At 40.3% G+C, this 20753-nt stretch overlaps 1 protein-coding gene across 5 annotated transcripts in view; it reads right to left on the bottom strand.

Moving 5' to 3' along the window:
• Nucleotides 1–20753, bottom strand: part of LOC144596460 (exportin-1) — a 62408-nt gene that overhangs the window by 9352 nt on the left and 32303 nt on the right. For all 5 annotated transcript variants that reach the window (XM_078404744.1, XM_078404746.1, XM_078404745.1 and 2 more), the window contains 6 exons: nucleotides 19278–19459; nucleotides 9535–9691; nucleotides 8523–8686; nucleotides 6475–6609; nucleotides 4283–4466; nucleotides 1995–2101 (listed from right to left, as the gene is read on the bottom strand). In XM_078404744.1, coding sequence (XP_078260870.1) covers nucleotides 1995–2101; nucleotides 4283–4466; nucleotides 6475–6609; nucleotides 8523–8686; nucleotides 9535–9691; nucleotides 19278–19459 — 929 coding nt within the window. The remainder of the gene's footprint in view (nucleotides 1–1994; nucleotides 2102–4282; nucleotides 4467–6474; nucleotides 6610–8522; nucleotides 8687–9534; nucleotides 9692–19277; nucleotides 19460–20753) is intronic.

The following is a 20753-nucleotide window of genomic DNA, read 5'->3' as shown; positions in this document are numbered from 1 at the left end:
CTGGTTAGTCTCCAGGAGAACACTGATGGATTGGAGGTCGGCAGAAGTGATCCCTTTTTGGAACAAAGAACAAACAAGTACTTCAGGCCAATTAAGAATGGGCAAATTACCAGAGGGCATCAGATTAAAGCTAATTAGCAAAAAATTACAGTGTCCTTTAATGAAGTGCAAATGTGGGTTCCTTACAGGCGTGGCTGAATTCATAGCTGGAAAAAGGCAATGGCAGAGGAAAAAAACAAATACTTTGGGTCTGTCTTCACAGAAGATACAAAACACTCCAATGTTGGATAACAAAGAGTCAAATCAGGAAGAAAAAGAAATAGTAAATGAGCCTGAGACTGATAAAACACCTGGTGTTCTACATTCCAATGTCTTGAAAGTAGAGGCTATGGGGGTAATGAGTTCTGGGTTTATCATCTTCCAAACTTAAGATTCTGGAATTGTTGCAAATTTATAGGTAACAAAATGTGACCACTATTTAAGAAAGGAAGGAAGAAAAAAAAGTAGAATCACCAATCTGTTAGCCAAATATCAGTCATAAGGAAAGTGAAGGAATCTAACAAAAAGATGCAATATAGACATCTGGAAAACAATGAGTCATAATGAATTTGAGGGAAATTGTATTGACCAACCTTTGCGTTTATCAAGGATGTATATAGTACAGTAGATGAGGGGGGATTAGAGTGTGTGGTGAAACTGGATTTCAATAGGCGTTCGATGAGGTCCTACCAAAAGATTGATGAATTGGGTTAGAGCACATGGATCTGGGGTGTGCATTAAAAAACAAAATGGGAATAAACAGGTCAATGACCACTGCGATTTGTTGGAATTAGGGGCTTGAGCCCCAAATCCATGTCAATGATATGGTCCCAATGACAGGAAGCTAAGTAAAATTGTGTGATGACGAGGATGCAGAAGGGACATAGACATGCTGAACGAGTGAGCAAACGTGACAGATAAAGTACAGTGCAGAAAAAAATATCTACTTTGGCAGAAAAAACAAGTGTTTAGTGTATTTTTAAATGGCAAGAGAAAAATTGATCACCGAGAGATAACAGAGGTGCTGTAGGCAATTAGAAAGAGATAATGGGCTTTTTACTGCAAGAGGATTTGATGTAAAGATGCATCAATTACATAGACTACAATTACAAAGGGTCTTGCTGAGAATCTGGACTACTATACAGTTTTGTTTTCTTCTTGCCCAAATTGAGATATACTTGCTATAAAGAAAGCCACGAAGATTCACTAGACTGTTTCCTGCAATAGGAAATCTCACGAGGGAAATGGGTCGGGTAGGCCTCCAATAAAACTGAAAATTATAACATTTGACTGGGAAGATGCAGATAGGATGTTTTCCCTCACTTAAGAGTCTAGAAATAAGGGGCCACTCATTGATTATATTTTAAATCAGAGATTGATACACTTCTGGATATTCTAGGAATTTAGTAATATGGGAATGGGACAGGTAAATGGAATTGCGGTAGAACAACTATGAACTGGTTATATAGCAGAGCAGATTTGAGGGCTATGTGGTCCATTTATGCTCAGATAATGCCAAAAAATATTAATAAACGCATTGTTTGGAACAACCAAATTTTCTCTATAGTATAAACATTTGAAATGAAATGGACCAAGTTATATCCAACCTGTTTGGATGGCATGTTAAACAAAGCTTTTCACTGTACCTCAGTATATGTGACAATAATGACCTTAAACCTAAACCCAATCTAAAATCCATAAGTAGTAAACTTTAGAAGCAAGAGCAAACTGACATTTCCAAATGAGAGGTCATTCTCAGGCAGTGATGGGAACATGCAAGGGAAGTACAACACCAATGAAGGATGGGTGAACATGAAAGGACAGAACAAAAGGGGCCTCTTCATCTTAGTTATACACTTATTGCATGTCATACAGCATTTGAAAAAAGTCTTCATTTTAAAATTTCCAGTGCAGACTTTATGATCTTAAAATGCTGCCATTTATTCCTCACTTACCATCTGTGGATCATTGGATCTGCTCACCCAACCGGAAATAAGCTTCAGAGTCTCCCTTTTTACTGTCCGCATACTTCTGATTAAGGGCTGTTTTGTAACCATATCACCTACGGTGCAAGAATATTAAAACAGTAGTCCTTGCAGACCCTCGAGTCAGCTTTGCCTTGTACATGGTTGATCCATGCCTTGTCCACTTTGCTGCTTAATCCCAGAAGCTTTTGTGTGCAAAAAAATCTCATGCTTGAAAATAACAGACCACCGAAATAGAAAATTCTGAACATTTACCACCCTCTTGTTCAGTTCCTATTATTCTATGTTTCCAAACATGCATGACTTGCAGCCACATTCATCTACCCCTAACCATTGTTAAATCCTAAATAATAACTAGACAAGCGAGACAACCCTTTCCTGGATCAAAATGCCCAGGTAACTTCCCTAATATGTTCAACCTGGACTCCAACTCAATACTTGTTACATGTGGCTGCCAGAGATCATCCTGGCCTGCATCAACTCCCACACACAAAAAATATAACTCACCACCTGTCTCATCATCCATAACAAATCTTGGGAATGGTCATGTAATTGAGATTCACTTATTTTAGATAAACTGATTTTACAACTAATTGGTCCACATTAATCACGTGTTACTGAAAATTTAAACAAACTATTACAGATGTACTAGAGAAAGTATCCAGACTGGTTACATTGTCATGTGGTTCAGCAATTCCAAGGCCAGGAATGCAAGAGGCTGCAGTCAGTGGTGGACTCGGCCTGGTCCATCACAGGTACAGCCCTCCTCTCCATTGAAAGCCCTGCCTCATAAAGGCAATATCCATCAAGGAGCCCCACCATCCAGGTCATACCTCTTCTCACTGCTACCATTGGGCAGGAAGCACAGAACCTTGATGTACTACACCATCTGGTTCAAGAACAGTTACTGTACAACAACTATCAGGTTCTTGAACTATCTTGATAACAGAAAACTATGACCCACCTCTTGCACTTTTCTTTCTAATTATGTTTTTGCAGTCTTTTCTGTAATGGAATCATGAAATGTATCATTTGTTTTTGTATCCATCCAAATTTGTGTGCATGTGATGTTGCTGCAAGAATTTTCATCACACCTGCACCTCACTGTACTCATACATGTGACAACAAATATGAACTTGTGTCTATCTACCTCTTTGTATGCTATGAGGTTTTCTTAACGAAAATGATTTACATCAAGTAATGTTTATCTCCTGAAATTCACATGAAGAAACAGATAAATTTATTATCCAAATTCTCATTGCACATTAAAAAATGGATACAAATGGGTCTAGCAAATCAGAAATTCATTTTGTTATAAAAAACATTTTATACTAAACATTTCCCTCAAATGTTCTTCAATCAGGATTCCACAACATCGAAAGGAAAAAGTTGGCCCTGTAATTTACAGTACTGCAGTAAAAGTTCAAAACTTACACTTCTACCATAGAAAATACTGGTTCAGCACACCAGACTTTCTATCACACCTTGTTTTAATCTGCATGTAATACAGAATGTACATGAACACCAAAGAGACTACATCAACTCAAGTTGTAAATCTCTGAAATCTAGAAGCACAAGTCATAGCTCATTGGAGGATTTAAAGCATTAAGATATACAAGAGGATCCATAAAAAGCCACTTCAGACAGGTGGAAAATCTGGAACAAATCTGCCACTTAGGAGCCAGGCTTTTATAGGTTAAATTAGTTCTATACACAAAGGGTGCTAAACAATTGCCTCTCTACAATGGTAGGACGGTATTTGACAAATATTAACCATTGGTAAAAGTTAAAGGAATAAAGAGACCAAAAATCTTTATGGAATCTAATAGAACACACAATCTAATCAATATTACTAAATGGTAGGACAAACTAAAGAAACAAAGTAGTTCACACCTGCACCCTTTGTTTCTATAAAAACAGACCAGATATTACAAATCTGACCATATTCTTTTCAGAAATAACTGGCGTATTTGGTACAATAAAAGCAGATCAGAATATGTACCTATCAAAAAATATTAAATTCTGGAATGTCAAACAACTTGGGAAAGCAATGTCCCAGACGGCTTCAATAGAACACTCAAGTGGTGTATCCAATAGTTTTTTTCCTTTTTCACAAAATAAATTGAAATGCTCTGATCCGCATTTCAAAGAGCATTGAAACAAAATAAGCAACTCTAAGGTTCATAACACTACTTGCATGGCAAATCAACTGCTTTTCTTCAAAACACACATTTTTAAGTAGAAAATATTTGACGAACCATTAGCTTGAATTGCTGCTGAAATATTTTCACTGAGGCACTTGTACACGTTCAACATATCCAGATAGATTCGACCAAGCTGGATGACAAATGGATGACCAACAGCTTTACAGGCCCGAACATTTGTTTTCAGAATACTGCCAAGCTGTTTTACAGTCTCAGGGTCCTTAAGAATGTCAACATTCTATAGTAAATGGAAAAAAATGAATTAGCAGAAGACAACTGTATGTATGTAGCATGAAGATTTTATTCGCTTTAAATAAGATCCAATCCTCACGCGCCAATTCTTAAATGTTTCGTTTTTAGTTTAAGGATATAGCGTGGAAACAGGCCCTTCGGCCCACCGAGTCCGCAACGATGAATGATCACGCACATTAATAGTATCCTGCACACACAAGGGACAATTTACAATTTTACCAAGCCAATTAGCCTACAAACCTGTACATCTTTGGAATATGGTAGGGAAACCCACACAGGTCACAGGGAGAACGTTCAAATTCTGTACAGACAGCACCCGTGGTCAGGATCAAACCTGAATCTCTGGCGCTGTAAGGCAGCAACTCTACCGCTATGCCAACATGTTCGTTAATGTTGGCAAAAATAATATATTATGCTTCAATTGCTATAGTTCTGTGTGGAGGACTCCAATTTTTATTCAGACTATTTTTGCTGCTTTTATCCAGGAACCATTAGCTAAGTGCTACCAAATACAAACACTCAATTTAGAAACCCAAGCTTGAAACACAGACAACTATATAATCTGTTCAAACTGTCAAAGTATGTTAATTGCAAAGATTTTTTCAGGTGGCTAACATAGCATACACATTATTACGTACTCTCCCCAATCATGCTGGTGATTTAATATAAAGATTCTCTGCCACTTTGTTTTTGTTTAAAGGGCAGCAAGTATTGGACAATCAAGGTTTTGCATGTTGGCAACATTCGAAGATTTGAATAAATGCAGCAAGATGTCAACTGCATTACAGAATTTGTTTATTTATGAATAATCTTACATTAGTTTGCAGTTTAAGGAGCAACAAAGCTTCAGGTCCAAATTGTCTTTCATAGATCCTTGCGAACAATGGTGTACAAGGGAAATCTTTTAGAAGGATCAATTGACATCTTTGCTACAAAGGGTTTTTGATTATGTTTTGGATAAAACTATTCTTCTCCAATTTTTCTTCCATAACAATTTACGCGTTACTCATTTCAAACAGTCTGCATGAAAAACTGAAATTTCTGAACAAATACAAGGTACAAAGGAATTGCTCACCCGACAGTACTAACACCAACAGACCAGGCACACATATTAATCATCAAATCATAGAAGCAATGATTAGATATGAAGGCAGCTCCATTGATTTTTTGAACTAGACTCATGACAAACATAGAAAAGTTTGTTTGCTGTTACGAACATCATGCTGACCGTTTCCTATTTATCTAATTTATTCACATCCCTCGGGCATACCAACACATTATCAAAGTGGCAAATATATTTGAATATTCTTCCATCTTACCAAGGATTAAAATGCTGTCAAAAATTTAAATTAACAATCATAACATTTTCTATTTAAAAGGCTGATTTTGGTACGATATGAAATGAGGGAATTCAATTAATTCCTCTCTTTCCATTTTTATGTTTTCTAATAACCACAATACAGGGTAATATATTGTGCTGCTGGGCAGGAGCTGAAAATATAGTTTAATGCAAAAGGATTGACAGAAATCCAGTCAGCTATATTTTTATAAGACAAGACCATTTGGCCCATCAAATCCATGCAAGAGCAATCCCATTTCCCCCGCCACCTAAACTAATTTTCCCTGCAACGTCCCTTCAATTTCCCCTATAATCAACCACTCACTGGTACATAAGTAAATCATAGCAACCAACTGGCCTACCAACACACATCTTTGGGATGAGAGGGGAAACTGGAATATTCGGAGAGTCAAAGATTGAATGTGCAGTCTCCACACAGATAACACTGGAAGTTAGAATTGAACAAAGATCGCTAGAGCTGTGAAGCAACTGCTTTACCAGCTGTGCCACCAATTATGCTGTATAAAATACGATAAGAACCCATTTACCATACATTAGTCTAATTGCAATGGCTTGAATATATTAAAAACATAAGAATTTTTAAATTTAACATTATATACACATGTAAACTTCATAACTAAATACCTCTACTTACTTTAGTTGCTTGCTGTATAATACTGTCCCAGACCTGATTCGGTAGCATCATGTATTTTTCTATTAAATGTTCTTGCACTGTCTGATCTGTCTGAGCACCAATCATATAACCAACAGCTTCATAAAAAGTGTGAACCTATTGGTAATAAAAATAAATTTACTTTAAACAAATTCTGCAAAAGTAGTAGAACAAGAAATAAAAGGAGTAATAAAGAATTACATTTTCACTCATACAATGAATGCAGCTTAAACTAGTGTGCTCACCATCTAGAATAAAGTAACACACTGTTAGATTACAGTTTTGTACACGCACTCCAAAGATACACAAAGGCTACTGCTTGAACAATCCAAGAAATATGCTGCAGGAACCCATCAAAGCTCATTTGACACCTTCCAAACCTGCAACCTCTATCATCTAAACGGACAAAAGCATCAAACAGATACAACATCAACCAGTAAACTTCATAATCACTCATCATATCAACTTGGAAAAAGTAGCATTGTTTCTTCATTATCACTGCAGCAGAATATTACGCCTTTCAAGGTACTTCAAGGAAGGCTGATAGAGGATCAAGTCACATGGGATCCACTGAGTTGGCAAGCTGAATTCAAAATTGGCTTTGTCACAGATGACAGAGGGAAGTGAGGAAGGGTCTGACAGAGGTCTCTGACCAGTGGTGCTCCGCAAAAATCAGCGCTGTAATCTAATTTTTGATTTTGGACAAAAACATAGCTGGTCCGATTAACAAGTTAGCAGTAGATACAAAAATTGGTAGAATTTTTGAATAGGAAGGTTGGTTGTCAAACGATATAGCAATTGGAGATCAGTTAAAAGTTTGGGAAAACAAATGGCGGATGGAGTATAATCTGAGCAAATGTGAGGTGTTGCACTTTAGGTGGTCAAATACAAAAGGAAAGTACAAGAAATGGCAAGATCTACAGGAACATTGATGTACAGATGGGATCTTAGTCCATTGCTCCATGAAAGAGGCAATGCAAATGGATAGGGAGGCAGAGGTGGTGTACAATATACTTGCCTTTAGGGTGCCGAATATGAAGTCAGGAATGCCGAGTCAGGGTGCTGAGTATCATATCATCATATATATATATACAGCCGGAAACAGGCCTTTTCGGCCCACCAAGTCCGTGCCGCCCAGCGATCCCCGTACATTAACACTATCCTACACCCACTAGGGACAATTTTTACATTTACCCAGCCAATTAACCTACATACCTGTACGTCTTTGGAGTGTGGGAGGAAACCGAAGATCTCGGAGAAAACCCACGCAGGTCACGGGGAGAACGTACAAACTCCTTACAGTACAGCACCCGTAGTCAGGATCGAACCTGAGTCTCCGGCGCTGCATTCGCTGTAAAGCAGCAACTCTACCGCTGCACTACCATGCCGCCGTATGAAAGTCAGGAACTCATTGTGGTTGTATATCACACTTGCCTCCATCGCCGGGGCATTGAGTATAAACAATAGCAACTCATGTTGCAGCTGTGCTTTGTAGAGGGTGAAGTGGTTCACCAGCATGTTACGCGAATTGTAGAAGATTAGGTACAAGGTCGGATAAACTTAGATTGAGTATTTTTACAAAGGAAGCCAACGGGCAATTTGATAGTAGTATGTAAAATTAGGAGGTCTTTTTATGAGGTTGTATATAGGCTTTTTTTTTAAAAATAGTCAGTCAGTCTACCCACCTCCCCACACCCCAGGATGGAGGTGTCAAATACTAGAGGGTGTAGTTTTAGGATGAGACGAGAGAAGTTCAAAGAAAATTTACAAGTTTTTGTTTTACACCAGAGGGTGGCAAGTGCCTGAAATGAGTTTCCAGGGAAGGTGGTGGAAACAGATACAATAGCTCTGTTTAAGAAGCATTTAGACAGACCTGAACAGTCAGAAAAGAGGAAAATTGAGTTTGTGCAGATAGATAGAATTAGATTTGATTGACATCATGGTCAAACCAGACATCTTAGGTCTGTAGTAGTTCTGCAGTATTGTTCCACATTCTATGTGCTTACTGGGGAAACTAGCAGAGTTCTTACCTGTTGTGGTTGAAGATCACAAATTATTGTATTTATATTATTCAGAATCTCATCGATGAATGGCATTACTTCTCCGACTTGCACCTGAACAAAATGTCGACGACATTTTTGAGCAATTTTAATGAAAGTATCACATGCCATATCTTGAACTCCATCATGAGTTTCTATGGTCAAATAATAAAAAGTTTTAAATAATTATACAGTTAAAAAAATTAATATATGACCTAATGTCTCAAGTCTGCTCAAAGCTACAGAAATGTCAGAAAGGGACTAAGAAAGCCAATTACATTTCAGAGATTAACTATCATACTCATTTGGCTTAAATGCAGGAAAAACGATGCTACAAGGATTTTGAGGGGCACAGATAGTCATGAGTTTCAAGTTCTACTCTTGGGTGAAATAAAACATTACATAGGCTCATGCTAATAGATGCATGGAAAAGTGCCACAATGGATTTTTTCTTGTTGGGAAATAGTTTATTCCTGCAGTTCAAGTGAATGTCTATTGTAACATTCTTACTGTTGCTGTTTAAAACTACATATTTACCTGTAAACGGCTTTACTTCAAATGAATTTTTATTATTGCCTGAATTTAAGATTAATTATAAACTAGACATTTTAAATCAGTAATGAGTTTAAATATTTTGAAAATTGATTTTAATTTTTATTAGTAAGATATTAGTAAATAGCTTATTTATATATATACAAATATATTATTCATATATAATGAAACTCAACATTATCAATCACTATTTTTGGGGGGATGTTCACAATAATTTTTCCCAAACCTGCAACTGCAAAGCATGGAGGATGTTGCAGTACACAAAGAATGGTCAAATGGACAATAGGATATTTTGAATTTTTATGTAGGATCTTATATTATTAAACAGTTGGTCAAAAGAAGCTTAACAGGTTAAATAAGTCAGTTGTGCTTCTGACATCCAATTAAAAATCAAACTAACTCTAATTTTTATTAAAAATATGCACTGCACCCTTTTGAAATACAAACTTACCATGCATAAATTCAAACAGTTTGTTAACCACTGTTTTTAAAAACTTCCAGTGAGCTCTCAAGAAACGTGGATACTGTCCCACAATGTACATGATATTTGATGCAATAATGGCTTTGTTGTCTTTCCCCCTCTTCTGTTCACACAGTCCCAAAAGATCCTAGTTAAAACAATACAAACATTACAATTCAAACTTGATCAGGAATTTCAGAAAAGGTTGTAAATGATGAACACCCCAAAATAGTAACAATTGTTAAACATGCATTTTTGTTTTATTTCAAATATTGGTGGCGCAGCTTTGGGCGGCACGGTGGGCAGCAGCTGAGACCCAGGCTCAACCCTGATTACGGGTACTGTGTGCGAAGTTTGTACATCTCCCCATTTCTCCGGTTTCCTCCCACACTCAAGGCGTACAGGTTTGTAATTACTTGGCCTCAGTAAAATTGTAAATTGTCCCTAGTGTGTGTGTGCGACAGCGCTGATATACAGGGATTGCTGGTCAGAGCAAAATTTGGTGGGCCGAAGGGCCCGTTTCCGCTCTGTATCTCTAAATATGCAGCATATAATATTTTACTTTTGTAAAAATCTGATGTGACCATGCTAATCAAGTTTTAATTTGTCTTTACTTCTCACAAATCACCAAGTGTGTTTTTAAAAATGGATTCAAAGAATTAGAAAAGATGTAAATTAACCTGAAAAAAGTTAGCTAAGAAGTGGTTCATTGAAGTTAAGCACAGGTGAGTGATTGAAAGCTTATTTTGTATTTCAAATTGCTTTTAATTGTCTGAACGATATTAAATCACAGTATATTTCACAGGAGACTGGTACTTGGTTTACTGCATTCACTAAGAAAGCCATCAGGGTCAATCCCAGCTCTCAGTCTAAAGCTAGAGAGGTCACAGCACATTAAGTACTTTTTAAAGGCAATGTCTCAGTCGACCACAACTTCATATATACAATTTATGGATGGATCTTCATAACTTCATATATAAAGGATGGATCTTTCTCAAATATGTTCTAATTTTTCTTGCAATTATGTTAAATATCTCGCTGTTCCACCTAGTCAATTTTGCATCCATTTACCTCTGAAGCCAGTGGGTTTTTAATGTTTTGACCTTAACAAATGATCAGAACATCAAAACCCGACACGTTTTTAGACAAATTGAGTTGGATAGAGCTCTTAATGAGAGAGTTAGATATGGGGAGAAGGCAGGAACGGGGTACTGATTGTGGATGATCAGCCATTATCACAGTGAATCGCGGTGCTGGCTCGAAGGGCCGAATGGCCTACTCCTGCACCTATTGTCTAGAAGTACAAACTGGATACAAAATTCACATAATATACATGTTGATTTCAACCTTCAGTTAACTCATGATGTAAAAAAGATGCAGTTCAATTAATCAGTTACAACCTTCATAAATCTATGGTGATAGTTATTTGTTGAATATATATCATTACAAATGAGGATCTTTATTGAACCACAATCAGCCAACATTATGGAGTTGAAAGGGTCCTGACATTGCAATGTGTAGCCCGAGTTTGTTGTGTGATCCTGAGCCTATGGCATTGTCAACTATGATCTTAAGGTTTCAAACAAGCTCAATTAAAAACAATTGCCATGAGAAGGAATGGAGTCATGGCCAGAGAATACCTTTAGTATGGACTAAAAGTCTTCAAAAGTGCAGTTACATGAAATTTCTGGTCATCCTGCACTGGAGGTCAGAAAAACCACGGAACAACATTCATTGAGACAAATGGTACGAAGAAGACACCGTGTGCCTTCAACAATCAAAAAAGGCGTACATTTTCAGTAGAGTATACCTTTTGGTAGATCTTGCAGTAGTGTGTTTCCTCAGTTCTCTAACCTCCAAAATTCTACAACTCAGATTTCAGCATTTCCCCAGCTCTATTTCAGATCTAGCTTCCTTCACCCTTATTGATCATACATTCAATTTTCAAATAACCTGGTTATACTCAAAGCTCTTACGAGGACTCTAAGTTGCTACAAAAAGCTGCTACACGACCTTTTATAGAATGACTCTGCATTTGGCAAGATGCAAAGTCAGATATCCAGAATTCAGACAGAATGTCCGAGACAGAAAGATGGAAAAACAGCAAGAAAGATTTCCAATAATCCTGGGTCCATTGCTCAAGTTCTCGCTCACCAACATCCCAATACAATGGGAGGCACCCTTGGTTATCATGACAATGGTGATGTATTGGGTTACTACAGTAAGGGGGGGGGGGGGGGGGGGGGGGGGGGGGGGGAGGGAGGGAAGAGTGAGTAAAGGGATCCATCAACATTATATAGGTATAACAGAAATGGTCTGAGATCTAACATACAACTGCATGGCACAGATGGCAAACAAAGGGTCTCGGAGTATACATTTTGAGACCATCAGTAGGCAGAATTTTGTTAACGTGCATAGTTAGGAAATGAAAAAAAGATTAATAAGAATAAGGATGGGCAATTGGTAGGATATTTGCACTACCTGGTGATGCAAATAAACTCACAGCATCTGTGCCAGAAACCCATGTTCAATCCTGACCTTGAGGGTGCTGTGTGGAGTTCGTGCATTTGCCTCATGACATGGGTTTCCTCCAGGCACTCCAGTTTCCTCCCACATCCTGAAGACATCTGGGTTTGTATGTTAATTAGTATCTGTAACATTGTCTCAAATGTGTAGGGAGTGGATGAGAAAGTGGCAAAACAGAGCAAGTGTGAACGGGTGATCAATCGTCGGCAAGGACTCGGTGAGTTCAAGGCTTCTCTGCTGTGTCTCTAAACTAAAATCGGAGAATCAAATTTTCCACAACACCAAAATCAAGTCATTTAAGTATAGGTTGGCAGTTTATGAAAAGTAGTCATTTCGTGCCAATAGTAATGCTCTCATTCATATCCTCAGACCTCTGATCAAGGGGAATTCTTTATTACTACATCTGACGTTTCACTAAGTCACTGATTACATGAAACATCAGGTGGATTTATTCTTTCCATCTTTCAAGGACTTCAAAAAGCATTTGAATCACTTCAGTAATGAGGCAGCTCTTGTATTATTCACACGTAGTGCCCGTATACAAGGAAGGCAGGCACTAGTACAGGGGTGGCCAAACCGCGGCTCGCGAGCTACATGCGGCTCTTTGACCTTTAATATGCGGCTCGTGGAAATATGTTGGCTGAGCTCCTTTTTTCATCACAGTTAATATAAAAGGTAAATAGGAAAAAATGTCAAGCTTTATAATTATTTACTGGGTATGAATTGAGACCCCATTGGAATAAAACGCAAGTTTAATGTTCATGGTTAGTAAAAATATTTAAGTTCATGTCTTGCGGCTCTTTTGTTCATGTCTTGCGGCTCTCAAACATCTGAACTTTATCGTATGTGGCTCTTACATTAAGCAAGTTTGGCCACCCTTGCACTAGTAGAAGAGCCCTCCGGGAGCACCTGTTTTGGGAGAGGCTGTATGTTGAGGTTTAGTGCTCCATTTGAGGCAAGTGTTGAAGCATTGGCTCAAGAGACTTCAGCGACACTGAGATGAGGTAGAAGGTAGGATAAGGGAAGGTATTTTCTCTCGGCAGTTGATCTTACAGCGCCAGACGCTGGTCTGATCCTGACTACGGGTGATTGTCTGTACGAGGTTTGTACGTTCTCCCTGTAAACTATGTGTGTTTTCTCCGAGATCTTCAGTTTCCTTCCACACTTCAAAGGCATACAGGTTTGTAGGTTGATTGGCTTGGTATAAATGTAAAATTGTAGCTAGTGTGTGTAGGATAGTGTTAATGCAATAAACCACAGATTTGGTGGGCTGAAGGGTCTGTTTCCACTCTATCTCTAAACTAAACGAATGTGTGGCTGAGGAGTTTGGATTTTTGGAACATGGGATCTCTTCTGGGCAAAAGGTGGCCTGTACAAGAGGAACATTGCATAAGAACTGGAGGGAGACCCCGATATCCTGGTGGGCAGGTGCTGCAAGTGTCACTTGAGAGCTTAAACTCAATTGGAAGAGGGACGGAATCCAATGCAGTAGCAAGTGGGAGACTGGAAGTCAATACAAGTTCAGTAAACTGGATAGGCAGGAACACAGCAGGGAGCGAGGAAAAACAGTTGGATTAAATGGCATTTATTTCATTGCAAGAGGCCTGACAGGCAAAACAAATGAACTCAGGGCATGGATAGTATGTGCAACTAGGACACATCGACATTGCAGAAATCTGGCGAAGAGACATGACTGGCAACCTAATGTTCCAGGGTACAGCTGCAACACACAAGACAGAGATGGGGGTAAGAGGACAGGGAGTTGCTTTATTGATTAAAGAGAACATCACAGTAATAATCTAAGATGACATTACAGAAGAATCACCCAATGAGGCTATATGGGTGGAGCTGAGAAACAAAGAGTCACCACCCACTGTGTGAAAAAAATTGCTCCCCAGATCCCTATTAAATCTTTTCCCTCTTAGTTTAAACCCATGTCCTCTGGCTCTTGATTCCTACTCTGGGTAATAAACTGTGCATCTTTCCTATCTATTCCCCTCATGACCTGATACACATCTATAAGATCACTCCATCTCCTCCTGCACTCCTAACCTGCCCAACCCTCTCCCTAAAGCCCAGCCCTTTAATCCTGGCAACATCCTCGTAAATCTCTCTACATTCTTTCCAGCACCTTCCTATAGGAGGGTGACCAAAACTAAGCACAATACTCCAAATGGAGGCTCACCAATGTCTGGTATAACTATATTATACATATTCCTAACTTCTACACTCAGCACCCCGAGTGATAAGGCCAATGTGCCAACACCTTCTTGACCACTCTATCTGTGACACCATTTTCAAGGAACTATGTACCTGCACGTTTGATAACCATCATCTTTATCTGCGATACCACCCACTTTAGTGTCAATCGCAAAATTTCTAATCACGCCTTGTACATTCTTACCCAAATCGCTGGTATCTTTTTAATAGGCCACTTCGGAGCATACTTGGGGAAATTATAAGGGCATAAGGGGGGCATGAGATAGCTCTGGCAGATATTAAGGAGAATCGAAATATCATAACTATATTAAGGATAAAAAGGGCAACTAGATACATGATAGGGCCTCTCAGAACCTAAAGTAGTCGTCTATGTGTGCAGACACAGAAGGGCAAGGTCTATTTATTGCCTGTTTTTACTGCAAAGAAAGTAATGAAGAGAAGGAACTTGGGAAACCACAAGAACAGTCTGTATTACAGGTGAAGAAGTGCTGGATGTCCCAAGATGTATGAAGGTGAATAAAGCTCCCTGGCCTGATTCGGCACATAGAAAGACTGAGAAGCTGGAGAAGAAATTGCAAGATCCATGGTAGAGGTATGCAAATCATTGTCAGACATGGGTGAGATGCCCGAAGACTGCAGGGCGGCTAATGTTGTGCTCTATTTAAGAAGGGCTACAAAGAAAAACCTGGGAACTATACACCACTAAGCCTAACATCTGTGGTAGGAATGTTACTGGATGAACAGGACGTACATGCATTGAGAAGGACTGGGGTTGATTAGGGATTGTCAGTATGGGTTTAAGTAGACAGTTGTTTTTTTGACTGGAGGCCTACGACGAGTGGTGTGCCTCATGAATTGGTACTAGGTCTGGTGCGGTTTGCACCTATATCAATGATTTGGATGATAACATACAATTTATGATTAGTAAATTCGTAGATTACACTAAATAGTGGTATTGTAGATCGTGAAGATGGATATCAAGAATTAATGGGATGTTGATCAGCCAGGCAAGTGGGCTAAGGAATGGCTGATGGAGTTTAATTCAGATAAGTGCAAGCTCTTGCATATTGTGATCCCTGGGTGGTGTTTAGTGTAGTGCAGAGGCATCTCTGACTTGATACAGTTCCCTGAAAATGGCATTACGCATAGAAAGGATGGTAAAAAAAAGGCCTTTGTATCAGTCTGGTAATTGAGTATAGAAGTTGGGACATTATGTTACACTTGCACCGAAACGGAGTAATGTGTTCAGTTTTGGTCACCCAGCTATCAGAAAGATGTTGTTAAGTTGAAGAGTGCAGAGAAAGTTTACAAGAATGTTGCCAGGTCTTGAGGCTTGAGCTATAGGGAGGTGTACAGCTATATGCACAGCTATATAGAGGCAAAGCAGGTGCATAAAATCGTGAGGGGAACAGATGGGGTGAACATGCGTAGTCTTTCTCCCCCATGGTAGGAGAATCAGGAGGGTGCAGTGGCCCTGACAATATTCCACCTGAAGCCCTTAAGGTAGATAAAGACTCATCAACAGACATGCTCTAAAGCTTCTTTGGGAGAATTTTGGAAGAGGTAAAGACACCCACAGAATGGACAGAGGGATACATTGTGAAACTGCCAAAAAAAGGTGACCCAAGAAAATGTAACAACTACCGAGGGATCACCCTACTTTCTGTACCCAGTCAAATTCTCAACCGGGTCATCCTCAACTGTCTTCTGGAAGTTGTAGACTAGAGGCTACGGGACCAGCAAGCAGGATTCAGGAAGGATCGCTCATGCACAGACCACATAGCAACACTACGCATCATCATTGAACAGTCTATTGAATGGAATACGTCCCTGTACATCAACTTCATCGACTTTGAGAAAGCGTTTGACAGCTTAGACAGACAACACTATGGCGCCTAATGGACCACTATGGAATTCCCACCAAGATCATAAACTTAATCAAGAACTCGTATGATGGAACCTCATGCAAAGTTATGCATGCAGGCCAGCTCTCCCACAGCTTTAGTGTCAAGACGGGCGTCAAGCAGGGACGTCTACTGTCACCATTCCTGTTCCTCCTGGCAATTGACTGGATCATGATGGAAACAACAGAAGGGAAAAGAAATGGAATTCAGTGGACCATGTGGGAACAGCTAGATGACCTTGACTTTGCAGACGACATAAACATAGCACAAAAAATAAGGAAATTTGTGTTTGGTAGATTATTTCTTTGTTGTAACAATGCTTCTTGGCAATAAATCTTATACCGTTGGAAAGCCTGTTTATTTCCCTATTAAATGGTGCCACATTTGTAAGGAACATGCATTTGTGGGATGAGCAGCAGAGCTGAGTATATGGGTTGCGCCCATGAAAAATTTGCCAAATCTTCTCTGCCAATGCCAAACAGCTTATTCTGCTGTTGCTATTGACTCTTGTTTTGAGCTTCTGGTACCCCCAGGTGCTGACAATCAGGTGCCTGATTGGCAGCATCTGTGAGCATGGACCCTGCTACAGTGGTCAGTAGGTGTCTGCTCCAAGAGTCGGCATGCCACGTTTGACTGATCTGGATAGGGCCCGTGCGATAGGGCAACTTCAAGCTGGTGTTCCGCAAAACCAAGTTGCAGCATTATTTGGAGTGAGCCCTAGTACCATCTCCAAAGTGAAGGCCAAGTTCCATATAACGGGGGATGTCAGAGACAGGCCGCGAAGTGGGCGTCCCAAGAAGACGACACCCGAAGAAGACCGTTTCCTCACCCTGTCAGCATTTAGGAACCGTAGGCTGTCTTCTACAGATTTGCAGTCAAGGTTTGCAGGACGATATGGCCGACGGCTCTCTGCCCAGACAATTCGGAACAGACTGCACGCAGCCGATCTCCGGTCTCATAGGGCTGCCAGGAGGCCTGCCATGACTGCCCTTCACCGTCAGGCCCGTTTGCGCTGGTGTCGGCAACACGTGCACTGGAACCTGAACATGTGGAGGAACGTTATGTTCAGCGATGAGTCCAGATTCTGCATACGGCAGTTGGATCATAGGGTCAAAGTGTGGAGAAGACGCGGAGAACGCTATGCTGATTGCTGCACCGATAGAGTAACATCTTTTTGTGGAGGCAGTGTGATGGTGTGGGGCAGCATCTCCCTCACTGGAAAAACGAGGCTTGTCATCATTGGAGGCAATCTCAATGCAGAGAGATATCGAGATGAGATTCTGCAACCAGTGGCAAGCCCATATCTCCACAGTCTGGGACCGAACTCTATCCTCCAAGATGACAATGCTTGCCCCCACAGAGCAGGGTTTCTCAGAGACAACTCCAGAATTTGGGAGTGGAGAGGATGGAATGGCCTGCCAGCAGTCCTGACCTCAACCCCATTGAACACTTGTGGGATCAGCTTGGGCGTGCTGTTCGTGCCAGAGTGACCAACACAACCACGTTGGCTGACTTGCGACAAATGCTGGTTGAAGAATGGGATGCCATCCCACAACAGTGTGTGACCAGGCTGGTGACCAGCATGAGGAGGAGGTGCCAGGCTATTGTGGCTGTGTATGGTTCTTCCACACGCTACTGAGGCTCCTGTTTATTAAATGAATAAATTGTTAAATTGCCAATATGTCTTGTTTCTTCAGACTTCAATCATCCAATCCACCAAACAACACCGAACAAGAGTCAATGGCAGAATAAGCTGTTTGGCATTGGCAGAGAAGATTTGGCAGATTTTTCATGGGCGCAACCCACATACTCAGCTCTGCTGCTCATCCCACAAATGCATGTTCCTTACAAATGTGGCACCATTTAAAAGGGAAATAAACAGGCTTTCCAACGGTATAAGATGTATTGCCAAGAAGCATTGTTACAACAAAGAAATAATCTACCAAACACAAATTTCCTTACTTTTTGTGCTATGTTTAGCTCTCCTTTCACACAGATACAAATGCAGGAGAAGACAGACTCTTTCTTAGAAGCTGCAACAAAGCTGGGTCTTACACCCAATATAGCAAAGACACAGGTGATGAAGATCCACTCCAAAACCAGCAACCCTATCCTCATGCACAGCACTGCCCTGGAGGAGGTAGAGACATTCACATACCTAGGCAGTGTTGTGGACACCACCGGAGGGGCAGATGCAGACATAAAAAACAGAATCAATACGGCTAGGGTGGTGTTTAACATGCTCAGGAAGATTTGGAATTCAAACTACATCTCAATCAAAACCAAAATACACATCTTTAATTCAAATGTGAAGCAGGTAATGCTGTATGGATCAGAGACATGGAAAACAACAAAACGCACAACAAACCGGCTGCAAACATTCATTAACACCTGCTTCAGGAGAATACTAAACATCTGGAGGAGAGACAAAGTAAGCAATGTGGACCCGTGGAAAAGAACAAGCCAGGATCCCATTGACTTACAAATTCAAAAGAGAAAATGGGGTTGGATTGGACACACCCTCAGAAAACCTGCCACAAACATCACCCGGCAAGTCCTTTTTCCCCCAAGGAAAAAGGAAAAGAGGTCGCCCCAGGAACAGCTGGAGAAGAGGTGTCTCGGCAGAAATGTCTGGGAGTGAGCTCAACTGGGGAGATCTCAAAAGAACTGCCAACAACCGAGTGAGGTGGAGGATATTTGTCAATGGCCTATGCTCCCTAGAGGAGCCAAGGGCTTAAGAAGAAGAAGAAGAGGAGAATCAGGAACGAGACGGCTTGGGATTAAGGCGAGGGGGGGGGGAAAGATAGGAATCAAAGGAGAAACTTTTTCACAGAGGGTAGTGGATACATGGAACTAGTTGCCAGAGGAAGTAGTAGAGGTAGAACCAATAACAATCAAAAGACATTTGGATAGATACATGGATAAGAAAGGTTTAGAGGGATACAGGGCAAGTGCAGGCAAATGGGAATAGTTTGGTCGAGTAAGATTGGAAGGCCAGTTTCAAGGCTGTATGACTTTATGAAGTTTAAACGTTATTAGGAATATCAGTTGTGAAGTCATATCAGCAATTGTCAATTCACTTACTTTGATAACCGTTACCAGAAATCTCTTCTCATCTTCCTCATGCATAGCGCCACTAATGGAACCAATAGCCCAACAGAGGGTGTTCAGATTTTTCCATGACCACTCAGTACCATTCACCTGGTTGTGAAGCTTGTCTGTCATAATGCGCTCAGTATCAGCATAATCCAAATGAGTAAGGTACACTAAAAGAAATAAATCAAGAATATACCAATTTAGACATTATATACAGTTGATATCATTTAACTTCGAATTCTCCATTTCCACATCCACATGGATGCGCAGAGGGATCTTGGGGTCCAGGTCCAGAACTCCCTGAAAGTGGCAATACAGTAATGAAGACATTTATTGCCTCCCCTTTATTTGGCCTTAAAGAAATGTAGTAAAGGTACTCCCACGATGTTGGATTTCAACATATTATTTCAGTATTTTAAACCACTGCCGATGAAACAACCATGATACATTCCCAAGTCTGGGTAAAGTGTCATATACACATGGATTTTTTCCACTTGGGGGAGTCCAGAACAAGGGGCCACAGTTTGAGAATAAGGGGTAGGCCATTTAGAACGGAGATGAGGAAGAACTTTTTCAGTCAGAGGGTGGTGAAGGTGTGGAATTCTCTGCCTCAGAAGGCAGTGGAGGCCAGTTCGTTGGATGCTTTCAAGAGAGAGCTGGATAGAGCTCTTAAGGATAGCGGAGTGAGGGGGTATGGGGAGAAGGCAGGAACGGGGTACTGATTGAGAGTGATCAGCCATGATCGCATTGAATGGCGGTGCTGGCTCGAAGGGCTGAATGGCCTACTCCTGCACCTATTGTCTATTGATAGCCAGCCATATCTTTTTCTATGGGGTGCTGAAGATTGCTGCAGTTAATTTTGTAGATGATACTTACAGTTGCTATACATTGTTACCATGGCTTCTAAGCAAAAGTGGAAGTGAAATGACATGTTTAGGATGCAAGATCAGGTGGAAATCTCACATCCCACTCCTGTTGTGCCATTGTGCACTGGATAAGATGGCAGTTAATGAAAAGCTTGACCTTATCTGGCTCTACTGCCTCTTCTCCCCATTTTATCTCAATTTCAGTAGATAAGTCAGGAATAAGTTAAACGCCCATGAAATCCCAAACACCCTGGCTATACAGTATTGTCTCCCATTCTGCTTCTTGCCAGGACCCCATTGCGTTCGCTCAGTTTCTGTTTTGGTCATGTATTCTGACAGAACCACTTCCAATGGTACCAACCAAGTTGTAAACAGGACAAATATAATATGGGTGAAAAGGTGAATTTCCCCACCCTAAATAGGTTCCTCTTGTCCTTTCCTTCTACTCCTCAGCTTTCCCATTCAAAGCATTAATGTTATCTCTATCAATACATGTATCCCATGTACCAGCCCATACAATTGAAACAGTGTGAAATCTATCCGTTTACCTCTTCCCTCACTGCAGGTGAAATAATGAATTTTGTTTTTATTGATATTG

Source organism: Rhinoraja longicauda, chromosome 9 (genome assembly GCF_053455715.1).
Source record: "Rhinoraja longicauda isolate Sanriku21f chromosome 9, sRhiLon1.1, whole genome shotgun sequence".
Classification (NCBI taxonomy): domain Eukaryota; kingdom Metazoa; phylum Chordata; class Chondrichthyes; order Rajiformes; family Arhynchobatidae; genus Rhinoraja; species Rhinoraja longicauda.
The sequence above is the reverse complement of the archived record's forward strand: the minus strand, read 5'-3'. Positions and strand labels throughout refer to the sequence as shown.